Here is a 21,364-nt window from a genome sequence, read left to right as displayed (position 1 = left end):
TCTAGTCTGGTGAATACTTCTTCTAGTAATAACTTGTGCGAAATCTCGTCCTCCGTAGCGCAGAGTATGTCATCAACAAACGAAAACACAGGTAGGCCTCGCATGACGTCATCGATGTGTCGTTGAAACGTTTGGCCAGAGTTTCTCAAACCGAAGCACATTCTTGTGAATTCGAATAGGCCAAACGGTGTGATGATGGCGGTCTTCTTAATATCCTCTTCACGGATTTTAATTTGGAAGTAGGCCTTTTGCAGGTCTATTTTCGAAAATATCTTCTTGCCTTGCAGGTTGAAGGTGAAGTCGTGAAGTCTTGGTATCGGATATCGGTCTGGGATCGTTACAGCGATGGGACTGTCCGAATCAAGAACGTGCAGGATGTGCCAAGAGGCAGATGAAACGCCACTACACATTCTCACGGACTGCGGACCTTTGATGCGCAAGCGGAGCTTACACCTGGGCAAACACATCCTAAGCCCACAAGATGGAAAACATATCGCCCCCCAAAACGTACTGCAATTCCTAATAGCGCCGATCACAATAGATCGGTACCCGTCGCAGTCATACTAGGACTTTATTGAACTAGAATAGCCGCTCGACTCAATAAAAAAATAGTTCTTCTGCGTTCGAAACACAAATTAGTACAGTATAGAAGAGGAATAAATTGCAAATAGTTGGTACAGTATCAGTATCGGCGCGCCGACAGCTGGTCGTCGGCGGCGGCGGCGTGAAAAAATTCGCGGCGGCGGCGGCGCGCCGGCGTGGCGCCCACCTCTAGGTCTGTGTTAGGTAGGTACTGTTTTTGAAGTCCTCTTCTTTGTTTACATGTTCCGGGTCAGATATTTGTTATGCTTCATTTCTTATTTCTTTGTGTCATAATTGAGTTTGTTCACTCTTTTCTATTTCTTGGATAGTAGATGTTTAAATTTTAGTTCCATTCATCCACAACCTCTTAAAAACTTGAGTCTTTTGTTTTTTTTTAACTAATTACTACGGCGATAACTGTGATTTTGGGTTTTTGTCGTCTTCTTTGTTGTCTGTTTTCCTTCGGCCAAATATTTCTTATATCTATTTTTTTTATCTTGGGGTAAATAAATCTTCTCTCTTCGATTATTTGATTTGTTTGCAGTTTTGTCTATTCCGTCGATATATGCGGTTCTGGGTTTTTGTCCTCTTTTTCGCTGTCTTTTGACATTATTTTTCAATATCTAATGTTTCTTATGCTGCTTTTCTTATTTCTTTTTATGGTGGTTTAGTGTGTTGTACTAAGTAGTTGTAGGTAGATGTTAAGTAAAACTCGGATGCCGTAATAAGACTGAGATATTTATTTCCAAACTAGGGTTCTTATATTATCAAAAATGTATTCCAATTAGTGGGTCGTCAAAATAAAACTGCGAACGCATCGCATAGCTCGCTAGTGTAGGTAGGCCGCTGCAGCTGAAATCTACGCCACATAAATACGGCGCGTGCCCGTTGTCTCGCTCAGTGACACCNACGGGATGGTCACGCCGCTGCTCTTGCGCATGTGACGTCACCCATCGCCGGCGCACGTAAATACCGCGCGCAGCCGCCGTTCGCGCCAGTCAGTCTCAGGCGGGCGGCGCGTGCGGTCAAGCGGTGGAGCAATATTGATGATGCGATGACGTATGAGCTAGGTGGCTACAACCACATTAACCGTAACATATACATAATTATTATTCTATGTCTTCACGGAAATTCACTCCATAGTTTTCGACGGACATAAGTACCTACTCGTACTTGTTCTTGTAACATTCTACAAGCACTTGAGAATTTAAATAACTTCTTCGATACTTTGATCAGGTGACTCTGTTGATTGGTTGTCATCCTCAGACGATTTCTGCATTCCCCGTAACTGTTGATCCAGTTCTGAAATGTTCAGAGAGAAAAATTACTATGTATCTTGAAATTTTTTAAATAAACAAAAAATCTATTTGTTGCGCACGTCGAAGGCATCCTACTAATGTACAATATCAACAATCAAATCGGCTAAATGGATTTGGTATAGATAGACAGTAGATTTTAAAAGGCAAGCGCGCGATAGACTTTTTCTATGACAAACCGTAATTCACTTGGGCCAAGTCGCGGATAAAAGCTGTAATTAAATACATACGTGCTGCATCAGGATGGTTTGGAGCATACTGGAGAAGCAATTTGATGACTTTATCTTCGGTTATAAGTCCGGGACGACCACTCACAGTTCGCAGCAATTGTTGACCACTTGTTACACCTGTAAACATAATAATATTGTACTTTTTGCCTGTTTGGTATTGCCATGATGAACGCCCTTGTCTTGTGCCAGTTCCGACGGACTGAATAAACCTAATGCCGCAAGTACACTATGCGGGAATTTGATTGAGACGTATAGTGTAAACACGCGCTTCGGTTAGTTTCGCCGTGTGTCTCGGTCAATTTCTCACATAGTGTACTTGCGCCATGACGATTTACGATAAGCAAGTGGAATGCACTTGCAAAGACATCAAAATTTCGTGACTGCGATTTTTCAAATTTAAGAATGAAGAGTTTTTAAGAATACCTGCATTCTCTTCACCGGATTCTAAAGTTTTCTTGACGTCTATGAAACGTTTTACTATAGTGCTCTGCTCTTGTAAGGCCATTGTTTGAGCTCCTGGAAACAGCAAAACAGTATCCAACGGTTATTATAACTTTATCGTAATAACTTTACTACGCATTAGATATTTTGACTGCTAATAGCTTGTTTACCTGATTCTGGATCAGAAGACTTCGCAAGACATCTTGTTGCTTCTTTTAATGCTTCTAATGCCTTTTCATAGTTCTGCAAAGATAACATAACTTATTCAATATTTATAATAATTTATTTACTCCCATAAATATTATGGTACGTCAGCGTAAAATACTTCGTGACACCCAAAGTAGCCAAAATTATCGCTTTGTTACTATTGGCATAAGGTTTTGTTAACAACTTTTTGGCTACTTTGGTTGTCACGAACTATTTGATGCTGACTGTACTTTACGTCATGACTACGATTTACTAACGTCATATTCATCAACTTCGACTTTAGCGCATTCTGCGTAGAACGCGGCAAGTTTTCCGTACGCCTTGGCTCTGGTGTAGAAATGCAAGATGTGCCTGGTCAGGTCTGGTCTCGAACGCCAGTCGGCTCTTCTGAAAAGATAAATGCACAAATAAGTTTATTTGGAAGTAATATTATTTACAACACGATCATGTTCACTGCGCACCTGACTAGAATAAGACTCTCCCGCGTTCGCCCCGTCCTTACTAAGAGCGTCGTTGTGACGTCAGGGCAGCCAGGTGCGCAGTTAACTTGACGGGTTGTTATGCACAAAATTTCATAGTTCATTTCACCAAGAACTTTAGTGACTGACATTAAATATTAAAAGCAGTCTTTTTTATCATAATAATGGGTAAAACATGTTGCTACGTTCAAATGACTTCGTCAAGCATTATCTATAACTATTGAAAACCTTTTGGGCCACCAAGATACAGGCTAAGCCTAGTTTGGGGCCCACTGTTATTGATATACATCTTGCTCTTTTTTCTTACTGTTATTGTTAACACATCTTGCCTCTATTATTTTGTAATGCAAAATGTAACCTGTGCCTATTTAAATAAATACTTTTTTCATTTTTTTTTATTTTTTTACCTGCGCAAGTAGTCAGCTGCCATTAGCTGTGCAGCGCGGTCGCGAGTCGCCGCTGCAAATGTCGCGATGCGGTCTGCGTCTCCTGAACGCATCAGCCATCGCATGGCGCCTGCCTGAAAAATAACAATTTTATATGGTTGCAGTAAATATTGAGTTTGTTCATTGAAACTGGAAACATAGTGCCTAAAATACTGTGCGCGAGACTTTAATAATGATAAGACACAACACACTATTACATAACATAGCTAACGAAAGCAATTGTTGGTTGCTTAGATACATCACAGATGAGACAGAGAAATCACCTAACTTATCGCTGTAAGACAATACCTACTCTTTTCCAAAATGCGCGAGTTGCTCGACTACCTAGTAGTAGCTCATAGCTCAGGCACCTGTAAGGCTGGTTTCAGAATCACGCAGACGCACGCTGACCGTCAGCGCTGACAGCCGAAATGTATGAAGCGTCGGCGTTGAGCGATCAGCGCTACTCAGGAACGTCGCTCGCTCAGCTCTAGTTAGCTCACAGCTCAGGCACCTGCAAGCAGTACCTTGTCCCCGGTGTGCGCGAGGCGCTTGGCCGCCTGGTGGTAGAGCCCCCGCCCGCCCAGCACGTCTGCCAGGCGCCGGAGCAGCGCGTCGCGGCCGCTCGTGCCGGCGGGCGCGGCCAGTCGCTCGCTCAGCTCTAGTTAGCTCACAGCTCAGGCACCTGCAAGGNGCCGTCCGTTCGCGCCAGTCAGTCTCAGGCGCGCGGCGCGTGCGGTCAAGCGGTGGAGCAATATTGATGATGCGATGACGTATGAGCTAGGTGGCTACATCACTCCCCCCTCAGCGAAGCGTACGGGAGGCTTCGATGTTCTTCCTGTTCTTGTGACGTAGGTGTGCAAGTTGTTTGAGTGCTTGGGTGCTTCAGCGTCTTCAGCTTCCGTGTTTATGATGAATGCTGGTTTCAGTCTTTCAATTGAGATGTTCGTGCGTCTGAGTGGCATTTGAATGGCGAAGTATTTGTCGTTGCGATCGATGACTTTGAAAGGTCCGGTGTAACTTGGTGTGAGTGGCTTGCGTACGGCATCGTTCCTTACAAATACGTGGGTACATATATGTAGATCTTTATGCACGAACGTAGGCCTCGACGACGATCTTTGTTTTTGCGCTTTGTGCATAGCTTCTGTGAGGTCGTTATGAAATTGTGACGATGTGAATGACGTCACCGGTTCACCGTAGAATTCACCGGGTAGACGAAGTGCTTGATTGTACAGTAGTTCGGCTGCGCTGTGTCCGATGTCTTCTTTTATCGCTGCTCGCAATCCCAGTANGGCTGGTCCCGGCTGAAGTCGAACCACCGGTACCGCAGCGACGGCGTCAGCTTCTCTGTCACTTGCTTGACCACTTCCGGATTGTACATGTACTGCGGCTGCTGGAGTGCGCGGAGTGTAGCGACGCTGTTCTTTATTCGACTCGCGAACTGTATTATGTCCCGTGGCGCATCTGTAGGCTTCTGTACGTTGCGAAGTCGTTCGATCTCGGCGAGCGCAATCGTCTCCGGTCTGCCGAATCTTGTCTCGAGTTCGCCGATTATTTCCGCCGGGCTAGTGTTTACTATGAGTAAACTGCTAACCGCTTCCTTGGCTTTTCCTTTCAAAGCCCGTCGCAGGCGGGCTGTATTCTCGATTTCTGTGAAGTATCTCTCTGTTTCTTGATAGCCCGCNAGCCGCCGTTCGCGCCAGTCAGTCTCAGGCGCGCGGCGCGTGCGGTCAAGCGGTGGAGCAATATTGATGATGCGATGACGTATGAGCTAGGTGGCTACACCACCACTCTTTTTCACCACTGCAATTCCTGTATAGCCAGGATCTACAGCTGTAATGGTAGGATTTGGCGATCTAACTTTATTATTGCAATAACTACTGCAAATGTAATGTACCCAAATTTATGCACAATAAATTATTTGATTTGATTTGATTTTGATTTGGCCTCCAATAAAACCCAACCAGTGAAGGTTGACTAATCTCGAGAGACAGCTAACTGTCCAAACCTGCAACGAATTTAAGTAATATTATTAAAATGGACTCACCTCATCGAACACCTTCAGCGAATATGTGTTATCATCGTCCATAAAATAGACCACACCCCTTTTGTCCTCGATCTTAGCTAAATGTTCCCGTAACCATTCTAGAGCCACATTCCTTTGCTCAACACCACTTGCCTGAAATATGAAAAAGTAATTTAAAGTAAAAAGTTTCACAAAATTACAAATTTCTTGTCCTATATCACATAATTTATTGGTCGTCAGTAATATTTAACTACATTCTATAACAATGTTATCAGTATAGTTGAGTTAAGAACTGCAGACAAAATATTTCAGTGTTAATTTATAATAATATTATTCATTTATCTATTTGGCTATTAAAGACATTTGTTTATTGCATTTTTGGCATAAATCCTACATTTTATATTAGTTCATTAAACACTCACAGTCAAAATAAAATTGTTAGGTACATAATATCATCAAACCAATAAGGTTTCATTTTAATATTAGAAAATTGAACTAAATTACAAAACTCTACAGCCATTACAGCCAATGTTATGTAGTTATTATTTTCAATAATTGCTCAAAATTCACATTGTAGGTATGTTTGTTTAGAAAATAAACAATGTTTTTTGTGTTGGACTCTTGAGAAAAACAGATGTGAATTTAAGGCAATTCCAAGCATAGCTACCAAAAATTTAACAAATAAAATAATTTTCCAACATACACAATACCAACTAGTGTTGAAAAACTTTGTTTTGAACAGACATACATTGATGTCCAAAACCTGAAATATTCATTGTTGTAAATAAAAGAAAACAATCATAGTCATTATCTAGCCAATTGCGTTTTCATATCTTTATCCAACTTTTGGCACTAAGTAAACCATTATTGTTCTGTCTTTAATCGTAAACTACACTCGGCATCAAATAAATCGCACCTCCCGCGACAAGCACTTATCAAACGTATGCATCCCCACTTCCCACCAACATTGGTACCATTTGAAAGCCTAGTTTTAAACTTCATTTCATTAAAGGAAAGGTTTTTACCCCAAAAATGTGTCTTTACAAGGATCCAGAGTCACTTCTTTAAAAAATAGGTAGTTACGCTATAGCCATTTTTTATGACTATAAAACTGTTAAGTTGGGATTAATCGCTATCCATCTGTTAGAGAGGACACGTGAGATCATTATTTGGTTTTATAACCATAAAAATTGGTCTAATTGATCCCAGAGGTGAGCCCAAAGTGAGGTCTTTTTTCAAGTCACATTTATTGTATGTTAATCGTTTAAATCGTTTATGAAGAAATTAAATGTGTTTTTCTTAAAGGATATTTATTGGGCTTTCAAATAACACCAATATTGTTGGGGTACCATAATTGTGTCAGAAGAAAATCATTAAAGTTCGCGTCGCGGAAGGTGCGGTTTATTTGATGTTGAGTGTATTTGCATTATTAGGTCCTCTTTCCACCAAGGCGGAGCGGGGCATAGAAGTGTTTTAAATAACCAATCAAATTTCCTGATTTCCTGAATAATTAAATTTATCAAAACACATATCAGGGCCTTATGCTTTATAATAACACGAAAAACTTACCGTTGAGTGTTTAGCCTTGTGTGTCTTAACATTGAGGTGTGTATATTTGAGAGTTGACTCCCGAAGGAGATTTTCAACCAGTTTTGTCTTTGTTTCGGAGTCTTCGATGACAATCCAGTGAAAATTCTTCACTAGCATCAGAGTTTGTGATAACCTGAAGGCAGATATTCCACATGAAAGTTGTGAAAAAGTAACTAACATAATATTAAATGTGTATTTATTACCTAGCATTTAAAATGGAAGAATGTTTCCTTAAAAATTTGCAAAGGATTGGTAATGTTAAAAATAACTTCTGATTCACAAGATGAAACAAAGACTGTAGGATTTAAGCCCATTCACAATTTAATTTAATAGTTATGATTAATGGTTGTAGAAGACAGAAAACATCAATGAATACTTCTGAATTCAATATTAAACCTGGCAGAGCATGCAAGTATTTGTACAAAACGACGGAACTAATTAAATTAATCACGTCTGCACCCAGATTCATTGCCAAATTTTACTCTGGCCAAACATATGAAGTAAAATAATCGATTTCACCAAGGGCAGAAAACTCACGATTATACAAAACTTTACCTCGTCAAATCTGCTTTCTGGGCTAGCCTGGCATAAGTCGGCGTAATTCCATAGATCGTAGGCAGAAACGTCGCCACTTCTGGATTAAACTGGCATTGGAAAGTAGGCTTGCTATTGAAGAAGAATAACAGTACGAAAATCAACATCGCGATCGCTAAATATTGCTTCTTGATATTAACAAAAGGCATTTTATTGTCACAAAACTATTAACGGTGTCAATTCACTGTTATTGCACAACGCCTGATTGAGCTCAGTTTTGCCGGTGTAATGAATACATTATTGTTCTTTATTTCCAGGACAAATTACGAGTTTTAACCGCAATTGCGGCTTTCGATTTACGCCAAATGACATGAAATGACAGATGACTGGGATGATGAATGACGTCGACTTGTCGAATGGACGCCCAGTGATGTAACATACATACTGAGCTCAGGAGCTCAGCTGTTACACTGACTGAGCACAACGAAAAATACCTGTATAAATTAAATAAAAGAAAAAAGAGAATGAAATTATTTTAAAATTTAAAAGCAAGTAAAATCTACTGTGACATTAATTTATTTATATAAAGTTCTTGAGAGAATACAATAGTGGTGTATTGTATTAGTAAATAATAATTTGCCCCGGCAAATTTTAAATACAGTTGGTTGCAAGTTGTGATTTATTTGTTTACTAAGCTGTTTTGAATACTAAAAAATTTACAAAATTATAACAATGAGGGTTTTCGTGATTTAAAGATCCGTTAGATGGCAATATGTAGACGGGAGGTCCAAATGCTGCATGATTGGTGGATTTTGACATGACATTGACAGAAATAATATGTTAAAATCCACCAATCATGCAGCATTTGGACCTCCCGTCTACGTATTGCCATCTGGCGGATTTTTCAATCGCGAAATCCCTCATTAGGAGATTAGCCTCTGAAGATGGAAATACAATTAAATTGTAGGCAATTTTGTAAAATGTTGGCATGTTTTTGACTTGACATCGCTTTCATTCGTTTCAAAAATGAGCCCTAAAAGAATGTACAGGGTGTCTCAAAATTTACACGTCACACTGACACCTCTGGTAAATGAGCTTAAGACGCATCTAACAAGTATCAAATAAGTCCATTTTTAAAAATAACTAATTGTAAACTAATAGCCANGTAGAGCCCCCGCCCGCCCAGCACGTCTGCCAGGCGCCGGAGCAGCGCGTCGCGGCCGCTCGTGCCGGCGGGCGCGGCCAGTCGCTCGCTCAGCTCTTCTGACAGGGGAGCTGATGACTGCTCCACTATGTCTAGAGCTTCTTCATACTGAAAATTGTAAAAAAATATAGTGAAGGAAGATGCTCAATACAATCTATACCTATAAGGTTACTGACTGACTGACTCATCATGAAATCTTAAAAACTACAAGTGCTAGGAGTCTCAAATTTTGCATGGGGGTTCCTTTTAGAACTAAGACGCCCTTCAATTACATACATATTGATCTGTCGGCGCCGACGATCAGCGTGCGGTCAGCGCGACTCTAAAACCAGCGTAAGGGGGTAAAACGGGATCCACGCGTACGAAGTCGCGGGCAGGCGCTAGTACGTAATAAAGCTTCAAGTTTAAGGCTTTGTAACAAAAATAGTTTTCAAAGAATTCAATCGAACCTTGCCAGCTGTCGCCAGTAACGCGGCCGCATGCGAATGGTGGTCTGCTTTTCTCAGGTGAGCAGCCAACGTGTGAGCGAGTTCTGGGTCGACGCGATTTCCGAGCGATTCAACTGCAGCGATCATAGCGTTTGTATCTCCACACTGAAGTGCTAACTTCAATGCTAAGTGCGGTTTTTCTGAAAGACAAAAAAAAATGAAGTGGTTTATTTATCGTAATTGTCTGATTAGTTTTACAACTAATCATTTTAAACTAAAAAGGCTTGCTTACTGGCTTGGAAGCCTTTTTATTTGGAACTAGCTTTCCGCCCGCGGCTTCGCCCGCGTGGAATTTTGTCTGTCACAGAAAAACTTTATCGCGCGCGTCCCTGTTTCAAAAACCGGGATAAAAACTATCCTATGTTCTTTCCCGGGACTCAAACTATCTCTATGCCAAATTTCATCAAAATCGGTTGCGAGGTTTAAGCGGGAAAGCGTAACAGACAGACAGACAGACAGAGTTACTTTCGCATTTATAATATTAGTTGGGAAGTTGGGATTAGTACCTGCTTTTTGATACAAAGCTATTGCCTGCTCATTTTGTCCAGCGTTTTCAAGGATCGACGCTGCGTGCAGAGCGTGCGCTTGAGACGCCGAGCCAGCGCGCCACACGAGGTTCCACGCACTAGCCTCGGCAGCGACGCGAATCGCCGATGAGACAGCACCACATTTAATATACATCTAAAACAATACCAACATAAAACAAGATGATACAGTCGAACAAAAATACTTTCAAAAGTTTATATTCCATACCTTCACCGCACTCTCCGTTTTGTCAGCCTGCATTTCTAAATACCGCGCCATCTGGTACATAGAAGCCGGGTCCTTATGGCACAACTTCTCGGCTTCGTCAATTCGCTCCATGTGGCACAGCAACCTAGTCTGTTCCCCATGATCGTTAGCGCGAGCGTAAGCCTCGAGTGCGCCTTCTAAATCACCGATGCTTTCAAGGTAATGCCCCCACCAAGTTATAAGGCTCACATCATTAGAATTGACAACATACTGTGCAAGTAACTGTGCTTGACCCTGGGCAATCAGCATCCTGGGCACATGAGGTACCAGAGTGCCAGCACTTTCAAATAATTTTAATGCTGCACTTGTTTCCCCATTGGCCCATAACACTTTAGCAAGCTTATGCTGAGCACTCTTTACAAGCAATACATTTTCTCCTTCATTATCGCCATTACTTATTTCATTGAGACCACCCTCCTTAGCTGATATAAGCCGAGTGACCAAATCAGGTCTCTGAGCTGCACGAAAAAGCTTCTCAGCTTCTTCTGTCATACCAAGGTTTACCGCAAGAACTCCGACTTTACATACATCATCTATGCTATTATCATTCATAACTTTGCGCATCATGAGCGCACCTTTTATATTCCCCATTTTTCCCAGGCATACTGCGCCTACTTCAGGTCGCTTACAATAAACACACACTTTAGCCAAGCTGTCCCAAATAATAGAACTTTTGCCACCAGATATACTTGTGCCAACAACAACTGCTTTTTCTAAATGCTCTGTAGTCATGTAGTACAAGAAATCTAATATCTGACGCAAAATACTTGGGTCAGGATCACTAAAATCAGAAAATTCATTCATTATTATCTTCTTCAAGCTCTGTTGCGCTAAAATAACAACATGAGGTGTGTACAGAGAACACAGCATAAAATCAGTAAGGAAGTAATCTTCAGATGAGGAACACCAGTTTTTGTATTCATAAAGTTTTCCTTCATGACAAAAAAACAAGTGAATGCTGTCTACATCTGCTGATCTCATATGAACAGCTAATATTCTAGGATCATTGTGATCCCAAATGATTGCTATTGGAACACTCTGGTATGGTGGAGTTGCAGTTTCATCAAGATGCATACTTGTGACACTATCATTGGCGACATCCCAAAGGTATAACCTAGGGTCGGGTGCTAAACCTGCATTAGCAATGCTCAAACAAATATATCTGCCAACAGAATTTACTGATGCTCTCATAACTTCCCCAAAATCTTCAATCATTTGGTAACAGTTTTTAGGGGGAAAGGGCATTCTGAGACCCTTTTTAGTTATTTCAACTAATTTAAGTGTTCCATCCATTGTTGCAACTGTTATGAATTTGTTTGTATTTGTGATGCCAATCGGTTCACCTTCACCTTCTGTACTTGGCAGAATACCTAAACTGTTACCAGTTATTGTGTAACATTCAATGTGTGGATTTACCAAGCCAACCAATACATCATTATGAATGATGAGAACATCTGTTTTCCATGGGAAAGTTCGAATCAGGGAAAATTTCACATCACTCTCTTTGCTGCACATCCAAATCTGTAATGGAAACATTATTTATGTAGTTAAAAAAATAGGAAACAAGATTTAAAAATGAAATGTAAATGTTATAACATAATATTTTACCTGTACATCTTTTCCATCTCCTAATGCTACATATTGATCCTTAAAAGCAAATGCTTTAATGGTGATTGTAGTATCAATAGTTGACATCAAGTTATTTTTATTTGTAACTGCTATTTCAACAGCAGATCTCTGAACCATCCAAACGTTGGGAGAATAACCCCAACATACTGGTTGTTCCCTAAGAATAAATGCGCTTGTGATACAGTTAACATGCAAAAGGGGGTTCATTAGGCCTTCAGAGCCCCAGCTGACTTCTTTCACTGTACCCTTAACAGCTGTACTACTAATAAGTTTCCACTGATTTCTATGGTCCCTGCGCCACAGATATAAATTACCCTGGGATGTTCCACAGCACAGAGTGTCACTCAAGTTGCAATAACTTATACTGGTGAAAATGTCACCTGCAGCAATTTCTTCTTTTTCATTGGGCAAGACATCATTGTCCCCAGTTTCACTATCCCAAATTCTGATTAAGTTGTCTCCAGTTATGACAGCTACATAAAAGTTCCCAGCAAGTACTATACTTTGACCATTCCTGGCTGCCAATCTTACATGTGTATCGGTTGTCAGTGATCCATCATCAGCTGTTATGAACCTTGTCAAACTAAGAGCACCTCCAGACTCCCATGCAATGAGTAGGTAAATATTACTTATTATACCCATGAATATTATGTTGCCTGGGGCATTCAGAACTTCAGAGCATGCTCCAGTATGATCAATGTATAAAATTACCCCATTGTCTTGAGCAGCATAGCACGCATGGTTATCAGGCTGGGTGCCTTCTCTCATTCGGGCCGTAGTTCTTGGACGCCATGCAGCTAATGCATCTAAAGCATTTTCATCTCCAGCAACAGCTGCTCTAGCTAAACCTCTTATTGAAGATTCACATGAGGGACGAGGAGAACAGTATGTTACATGAGTTATAACATCTCCAAGTTGGTGATGAAAGGAGGTAAGTGGTGCACCAGAACCTGATTGCCATCCAGATAAGGATCCAGCAGCATCCGACGCCAGGAGCCTTCCGCCGCCATGGCTGAAGGCGATGGTAGTCAGTGCAGCATTGTGGGGTGCTTCAAGACGAGCCCATGAGTACTCCAACCAAATATAGAGCTCTCCACCGTCCCAACCCACTACTAACAAGCGTCTCGTAGGATGCCACGCCAGTGCTGTCACTTGATTAGACAAGAGTATCGGCCATTCGCAGCCTTCTAATGCTAATCCCTAAAAAGCATAGATAAGTCACATTAGGTTGTCAAACAACAAAATACATAGAAAGAAGCTATTTAAACCGAACTTACATTTTCTTGGAAGATTGTAACAAAACCACCCTTTTCTTGGTTGTAGGATCCAACAGCTAGCAATGGTAATGATGGATGCCAGGATCCAACAGTGGAAACCATATTCACATCGGTGAAATTCAATTTTGTATCAATGTAAAGCGTCATGATTTATATTTTAATTTATGTTAATTTCAGCAAGTTATTATACTTAAAGTTAGATGTCCGGGTGTATGTGTTTTACCAGAACAGCAAAGTAATGATATTAATCACAATATTAGGTATTTGTTGATTTGTTAAAACATTCTTTTAGATTTCAGTCTAAGATTTTTGACAGATAATGTTTGTTTGTTTTTAGTTTCCATGGTTGCCGAACCGGTTGCCGTAGCAACAAGACGTCACAAGTGTACCACCAAAGATATTATAAAAGTATTGAGCGAGCTGATTGAGCCACAGAGCATGGATTGAGCTTCTTCTTCTTCTTCTCTAGAAATACAAAATAAGAAAACCTTTTTTTAAGATGTTGTGAGGTGTTGTGGGTGTTGGGGACTCGGAAAAAACTTTACAAACATCCATGGTATTTTCCAATAGAAAAAACAATATCTGTATTCCATTGCCTGAAAAAAAAAGACAAATTGCGCGTCCTCCATCAATTTGACGTCTGACGATCTGTCTGATTGTGTCTGATTTCCGCAAACGAAGTCGGCGTTCTTGTTTTGTGTTTAATTTGTTGAAATCGAGTAAAGTAGCTTAATTACTGTAGTGTAAATCAACAAATATGTGGTATTTAACTTCTGAAGTCGATCACAGAGTGATCTACATTGCCGGACAAAACAAAGAAATAACAATTGGACGGAGTGCTGATGCCCAACAACGCAGTTTTGTGATACCAGATGATCCCTCAATCAGCAGAAAACATGCAACCCTTACCAACTTGCACGATGAATTGTTTTTACAAGATTTAGGATCTCGTTACGGTACATTCGTAAATAATGGTGAGGTCAAAGTGGAAAGCAACTCGATGATCAAACTCAATGACAAAGATATTGTAAAGTTTGGAAAAATGGGCAGTGTATGGATAGTACACGCAAAATCTTTTGTGACTTGTACATCCACTTTAAAAGGAGAAAATTTACAAAACTTGAAAACCTGTCTGACCAGCCTTTCAGGTACATTAAAAAGTGACTGGGATAGTACTTGTAAGTACCTAACAATGCCTGCAATCACTCTTACAATGAAAGTAGTATTGGCTCTGGTTCAAGGGGCACATATTGTTACTGTGGAATTTTGGAGTAAATGTTTGGAAGCTGTAAATTCCCAAATGGCTTTGCCTGATCCAAATAACTTCACACCTCAAATTATTGAGTCAACACTCAATAAAGAAGTTGTTTCATTCCTGCCTGATGATCGCAGAAAAAGTCTATTACTTGGCAAGAAAGTTGTTTTTTTCTCCAAACGTCAATTTGATATGTATAAAGCTGTTCTGACTAATGCCTCTGCTAGTCCTCTGCTCTTGAGTGAATCTAAGATGTCAAAATCGATGTTGTGTGAAAAAGATGTCTTTGTTATCCAGTACAATTTAACTTCATCATCTCAGGAAACACAAACTCAAAGAAATTCAATAGTGGATATTGTAAACTATTTGAAAAGCAAAGGAAAAAGAGTAATAACTGATGTTGAGATCGGTCTGGCAGTTTTGTATTGTTCTACTGATAAATACTGCAATCCAGACTTCAATTTCCCTTCAGAGGTGATAAAGCAAACTGATCAAACTGCCAAAAATCCTACAGTTCTTGCACAGGAAACTCAAGAGTACAACTATGGAGCTAAATGTAAAAAGGAAAATGTTGTGATCAATGAGAGTCTTACTAACACTTCTATGTCTGACAAAAATAATAGCTTCAAGAGAAAAATGAGTGATGATGACATTCAGAATAATATGACCAAGAAATTTGCTGCCGGCAGCGCTGGACATGAGGGTGGCATCAAAAGAAAAGTAGATGAGAGCAATGATACAAAAACGAATCCATCTAAAAAGCATGCTACCGAATTTGATGAAGATGGTTTCAACTTTGTTAACAGTGGGAACTCTGATAATACTTCAAGTGAATCTACAATAAAACGTCTAAATTTGGCAAAGCCACAAAAGCGCAAGTTGGACTGTGAAGATGAAGAGGATGATTTATTCCAATTTATACAGGACAGATCAAAAATACCAGCTAACACATCTAAATCCAATATTTTTGGTGCCAACAATTCTAACACAGATTCAAACACACATGACCATGAAACTAATGATAGGAACAGTGAAATTAATAATGTAGATTTATCTGCTTTGAGAGGATCTAAGCTGGATGAGCTAATGAAAAACAATGAAAAATTTATGAAAAGTGAGAATACTACTTTGAAAAAAATCAAAGAGGAAGAATTAGATGAAAAAATGAATGAGCTAACCTTGGGTACTACAATTGTCAAAGTGAGGCCAGATTTGATAATAAAGAAGGAGCCTATTGCAGTAGAAGAACAGTCTAGTCAGGTGAAGAATTTCAAGAAATTCAAAAAGGTTTGGCCTATAAAAATGCAGGTGACTATAATTCCTAGGTCATCCATGAGCATTTATAAGGTGGACAATAGCAAGGATGAAAATAGTTCAACTAACTATAATGAACAAGAGAACAACACAATTCCTAATGAAAGCGGTTCAATTAACCATGATGTTCAAGAAAATAATATGATCACTAATGAAAGTGAGGTTACTGTTCAATAAAATTGTAAGGAATTAATAAAATTCGTAAGGAAGATTGTAACTTTTTTATTAAAACGTAATTGTGTTACACATTTGATGATTAAAATATGTTAAAAATGTTTGTTTTCTCTTTCATTCATCATCTGATGCATTTGCTTCCTCTTTATCTTCCTTTTGATCCATCTCATTATCTTCACTGTCACTGAAAAGAGATACAATAAATTTATTTTACATGCTAAAATACAATAAATGAAAATAAAGCTTTTTTATACAAATAAAGTTAGTGTTACCTAGTTTCTTTTCCCAGTTTGTTTACTTGAACTGTACCATCTGGGGCTACTCTGACAGTACTATTAGGAATAGTAGACAGCTCATCTTCAAGGATTCTGAAGTTTTTAGGTTTATTCCTAACTAATCTAGGCTGAGTTATGGAGTTTGATGGTCCTGGAAAATAAAAACACATTAATGCCATATTTAATAATGCCGAAAGGCAGTAAATCCGCCTTATGTACACCGTTCTATGTGCATGGAAGTTTAAAAATAAATAAATATTTGAAGATAAACAATTTACTGCAAAACTCATGATTTATAAATAGTCTGCAACAATTTCAATGATGACTAGGTACATTATTATTTGCCTAGTTTACTTGTCACATCTACTAAAACTATATTATACTTACGCAATGTTAGATACAGAGGCACTGCCAATGATAGTGGCAGTTTAAGTGAAATTGATCTAATATTGGCTTCCCCTCCAGGATATTTGTCACGAAGTTGCTGTACTAAAGAGAGAACATTCTCTTTGACTTTTTGTCTTGGCATGCCTGTGTGTCCTACCACAATAACTGATGTTGCTCCTTCTGCCAAACGTAGCATAGCTGTACGTAATCCGAGATCAATACTTTTCTTTATATCTTCTTTTTTATGCAGCCTGACAGGAATTAGCATGTTGTGTTTCTTGAAAAACATTTTTCCTAATAAATGAGACACATGGCTTAATATTGATGTGTCAACCATAATGAAGTCATGTTGTGTAAGAAGTCTGCGTTTCAATTCAAACTGATCATATTCCACCCTTAGCTGTCTCATTGGTAGAACAGTTTTTACCTAAAACACCAAAAAATTACATTACATACAATTACAAGAAAACTAACTAGGTACATACAAGCTAAAGTAATAAAGGAATTTAAATTATTATTCTGTTTAAAATATTTTTTCAAGTTAAACTCCCATTGTAAAACAGATAAATTTTTTATGATTTTTAAGGGGGTATTTATATAAATACATACACATGTCACATTGGCTTGTCGGAGTTTTTCCTCCCAATGATCCACAGTAGGTTCATGATCAATTTTTTTACCCTTCTTCAAATCTGGTGTAATCAAACAAATTTCTCCTGTTGATGCTGCTGTACTATGTGGCAGGACACTGGAAAAAATATATAAGTATTAATTGAGTGTTCTCATCACTGAAAAACCATACAATAGAATGATTAATGTGAAATTCTAAAAAAATTTACTTACAATTTAATATTCCCTGTAGTAGTTTGTATTTTGATGCAGTTAATTTCTGCAAATATTTGTGTTTCATCATCGAAAATAGCATTTTTGTTTTTAGTATTAGTAGCTACTTGTTCTAAGGCAGCCAGACATAAATCAACATTTGCTTCCTTAATGTTTTTGGAAGGCATGACAAACTTTGTTTTCGGGGCTACATTTTGTTGGTCTTTTATTATAGTCTTTAACACATCTTTCTTTGGTTTTTTCTCTTCCGTTTGGGTAAGGATTTTCTCGACAGTAGTTTTAGTTTTACCGGTGCTTTGTTTCTTTACTTTTACCTTTTCAGGTTTCATTTTAAGTACAGGCCTTTTCTTGACGTCGGCTTTTTTTGATGACACCATTGTAATATGAAATATATCGTTAATAGAGAACTTTTAATTATTTTTAGTTCTAAACTTCTAGGTTATCACTCACGTGTATAGTTCCAAAATACTGGACTGTCCTGTCGATGACATTGACAGTGGGGCGCCACCGTCAATACCGGATTGCTGGTTCAGATTTTTGCCATGTTGGAAACCATATAGTTGAACGATGGTAGCGCCCCCCTGTCATTGAGTTTGGTGGGACAGTTCAGCGTGGGTCATCTATATTGGAAAGAAAACAGAAATTAAATTGACAAGGACAAGTCACAAATTGACATTTTATTGCTGTAATTTTTTTTGACAGCCACACTATTATTTGAACGTTTAGTTGAAATGAACTATTATTTGAACGTTTAGTTAATGAACTATTATTTGAACGTTTAGTTGAGGCAAAGATAATGTAATAAATATAGAGCTTTAGTTGCCAACGAATATACCATGAAGCTAAAGATAAAAATGGAGGCCAGACTTAGAATACCTACTTGAAGCACAACCTATGTATCACTATCTCGCTCTCTGTGGGCAGGCTCTCTCTTTCTAAGTAGGGTAACCTTTTATTTATTTTTCTCAGGACGACAAAGACTGATTTACGTTTAAACAGTGTGTCTTGATAAAGTGCACTTAATATGATTATGAAAAAAGGTTTTCGATGTTTTTGTTTTAAGATGAATTACAACATTAAGAAAGTGTAAAGGCATCGAAAACTGTGTAGAAAACAGATTTTAATTTGGCAGTTGACAGACGGATTTCGATATGGATTGATTACAGTAAACGGCCGTAGAAAACATTATGCAAAATTAGATAAGTAAGGTCCCACAGAAAGTCCCAGATATATCCTCAATATGGTCATACTACTTCAAAATGTCTTATAGAAACAAAAATTTTAAATTTGCTCAAAGTCAATGAAACTCAATGTAAAATGTTCTTTTTCTTGACATATGTAACATCTATATATATAAAAATGAAACCCGTTTCGCGTTGTCACGGCATCACGTGTGAACGGCTGAACCGATTTCGATAATTCTTTTTTTTTAATGTTTGTGGAAGTCCAAGGATGGTTCTTACGGAAAAAAATATTAAGAAAATCTCTACGCTAAGGCGGTACGAAGTTCGCCGGGTCAGCTAGTTTAATAATAAGTTTAAATACTGGTAAAACGTTTTAGGAAGTAATTACTGTGAAAATACAAAGAAATATGTTAACAATGATCCACTGTCAGAAATCACGAAATAAACACTTACGCGTGGAATTTTATATCACTTCCAGGACACATTGAAGTAATATTACTACGTATAGAACAGACATCGCGAACAAAATATGTACAGTGCGGGGTGCGGGGCGGGAATTTGACGGACAGCTGTCAGTCAAATCCATGACTATCAAGTTTCATAATTTATGGCGATAAAATCTGCACCAGAAAATGTCGTACTTCATTGATAGGATTGCACGAATAGTGACGTTCCTGCGGTCGCCTCATCATAGACATTGTGAATCGATTGTGAAAATAAACAAATCGGCTAAATTGTGTTAAATTTTCATTGTGCTCAATAGCAAAAAGGTTCAGCTACTTACATTATTTTCTTTTATTATATTGTGCGTTTCCTGTAATGTAATCTAAGCTCCCCTCCCTTAGACTTAAAGTAGCCCTCCTAGATAAGTGACAAAACGTAGCAGTTGAAACATTCGAAATCACTTCGCTCTGCCGTTTTTTGGTGTTAGTTACTTCACCTCTGTGATGCGATTTTAAAATTACAACTGGCGATTCCGAATTCACAACTAAGGGGACTGAGGCTAATCGTGTTACTTGTGCTACAAGTGCGTATGGGCTTCATACTGATGCTTAAGCCATTATTTATTTATTTATTTAAGGCTCACAAAACAATTATTTTTCTTCCCGATTAAAATCGAATGTAATCGATAATCGCCTTGAGAATCGTTAACTGGTATTTTCTAATTCGATAAAAAAATTACCCATCTCTAGTTTAGTGTGTAGTACTAAGTAGTTGTAGGTAGATGTTAAGTAAAACTCGGATGCCGTAATAAGACTGAGATATTTATTTCCAAAACCAGGGTTCTTATATTATCAAAAAACTTCGTTGTCTTTGCCGGCGACATGACGAATATCGGAAGTAAATTGACCGATGTACTCTAGGTATCGAGTTCGCCGCAGTGTTTCATTTTTGCTGTTTGCAGTCAGTGCGTATGTTAGCGGTTTGTGGTCGGTGTATATTATGAGTTCTTGCCCTTCAAACATGCGTCGAAAATGCCGGATTGCCATGTAGATTGATAACATCTCTCGATCATAGGTGCTGTATTTCTGCTGGGCGTCGCTGAATTTTTTTGAAAAAAATCCGAGCGGTTTCCATCTACCCTCTATTTTCTGTTGTAAAACAGCTCCAGCGCAGGTATCGGAGGCGTCGGTCATCAGGGCGAAAGGAGCGACTGTCGACGGATGCGAGAGCAGGACGGCGTTAGTGATGTCTCGCTTGCACTCTTCGAAGGCTTGTAATGCTGCGTTGTCCCAATCAATTCTTGTTTTATCGTTTCTTTTCGAGTTGTGCATGTATTTGTTCAATGCATTTTGATGTTGAGCGGCGTTTGGAATGTTTTCACGGTAGAAGTTAATCATTCCTAGGAATCGCCTGAGTTCGTGAATTGTAGTCGGTTGCGGGTAGTTTTCAATAACTTTCACCTTCTCGTTTGTTGGCTTGATACCTTCAGAAGAAACATTGTATCCCAGGAATTCTATGTTTTCTTGGCCGAAAATGCATTTGGCGGCATTAATCTGTAGGCCATTTTTTTCTAGTCTGGTGAATACTTCTTCTAGTAATAACTTGTGCGAAATCTCGTCCTCCGTAGCGCAGAGTATGTCATCAACAAACGAAAACACAGGTAGGCCTCGCATGACGTCATCGATGTGTCGTTGAAACGTTTGGCCAGAGTTTCTCAAACCGAAGCACATTCTTGTGAATTCGAATANTTGAAGCGTTCATGAGCAGACATTGCAGTTGAATATTCAAGTTCTGAATTTGATTATTGATGAATAATAAAATAAATCTACTAGCTCGATTGATGGTTTCATTTAATTTATTTAAATCAGGTTACCTATAATAATATTTTTTCGTTAATTTATGAAAATATCAAATTAGCCCGTAATCCTGAATCCTGATACATAAAGTTAGCCTATTAATTTAACACAGGTACGACTGTACTCAGTGTTGCACTATCAAATGCAATTGACGCGCCTCTATGCCAGGGTTTTTATGTTCCTGGTCAGGCTATACACTATTTCAAAATTATGGCTGAGACCCGAGAGATCATTATTTGGCTCAGCTTGCTGTTATAAAGTTAACAACTGTTAATATGAAATGCAATGCAGTTAAACTTAATATTATTTATATTTGACGACAGTAAGGCCCGTCTCCTAGGTCTTGATTTATAAGCATGGTTCACACAGCGATAAGCGCGCGGTTTCTAAAGGTTGCATCAAACCGCCTCAG

At 38.9% G+C, this 21,364-nt stretch overlaps 3 protein-coding genes across 3 annotated transcripts; 1 reads left to right on the top strand and 2 right to left on the bottom strand.

The window, feature by feature from the left end:
* Positions 1–1,766: 1,766 nt before the first annotated feature.
* On the bottom strand, positions 1,767–13,740 carry rempA (intraflagellar transport protein rempA). The gene is made up of 13 exons (XM_028321306.1): positions 13,221–13,740; positions 11,923–13,143; positions 10,276–11,835; positions 10,029–10,203; positions 9,484–9,662; positions 8,996–9,142; positions 4,208–4,246; positions 3,663–3,775; positions 3,034–3,163; positions 2,740–2,812; positions 2,552–2,644; positions 2,129–2,245; positions 1,767–1,884 (listed from the first exon to the last, which is right to left on the bottom strand). The coding sequence occupies exons 1-13, from the start codon at positions 13,365–13,367 to the stop codon at positions 1,790–1,792; spliced, it is 4,089 nt and encodes a 1,362-aa protein (XP_028177107.1). The 5' UTR covers positions 13,368–13,740; the 3' UTR covers positions 1,767–1,789.
* A 131-nt stretch (positions 13,741–13,871) lies between these two features.
* On the top strand, positions 13,872–16,048 carry nbs. Its single transcript, XM_028321307.1, has one exon. It carries the CDS (start codon positions 13,978–13,980, stop codon positions 15,964–15,966), a length of 1,989 nt encoding a protein of 662 aa, XP_028177108.1. The 5' UTR covers positions 13,872–13,977; the 3' UTR covers positions 15,967–16,048.
* On the bottom strand, positions 14,915–17,941 carry LOC114364952 (ribosomal L1 domain-containing protein CG13096). The gene is made up of 5 exons (XM_028321308.1): positions 17,469–17,941; positions 17,235–17,373; positions 16,626–17,052; positions 16,236–16,389; positions 14,915–16,147 (listed from the first exon to the last, which is right to left on the bottom strand). Exons 1-5 carry the CDS (start codon positions 17,843–17,845, stop codon positions 16,078–16,080), a joined length of 1,167 nt encoding a protein of 388 aa, XP_028177109.1. The 5' UTR covers positions 17,846–17,941; the 3' UTR covers positions 14,915–16,077.
* Positions 17,942–21,364: the final 3,423 nt, after the last annotated feature.

Source organism: Ostrinia furnacalis, unplaced genomic scaffold (genome assembly GCF_004193835.3).
Source record: "Ostrinia furnacalis isolate ACB-3 unplaced genomic scaffold, ASM419383v2 OfSCF7521, whole genome shotgun sequence".
Lineage (NCBI taxonomy): Eukaryota > Metazoa > Arthropoda > Insecta > Lepidoptera > Crambidae > Ostrinia > Ostrinia furnacalis.
The sequence above is the reverse complement of the archived record's forward strand: the minus strand, read 5'-3'. Positions and strand labels throughout refer to the sequence as shown.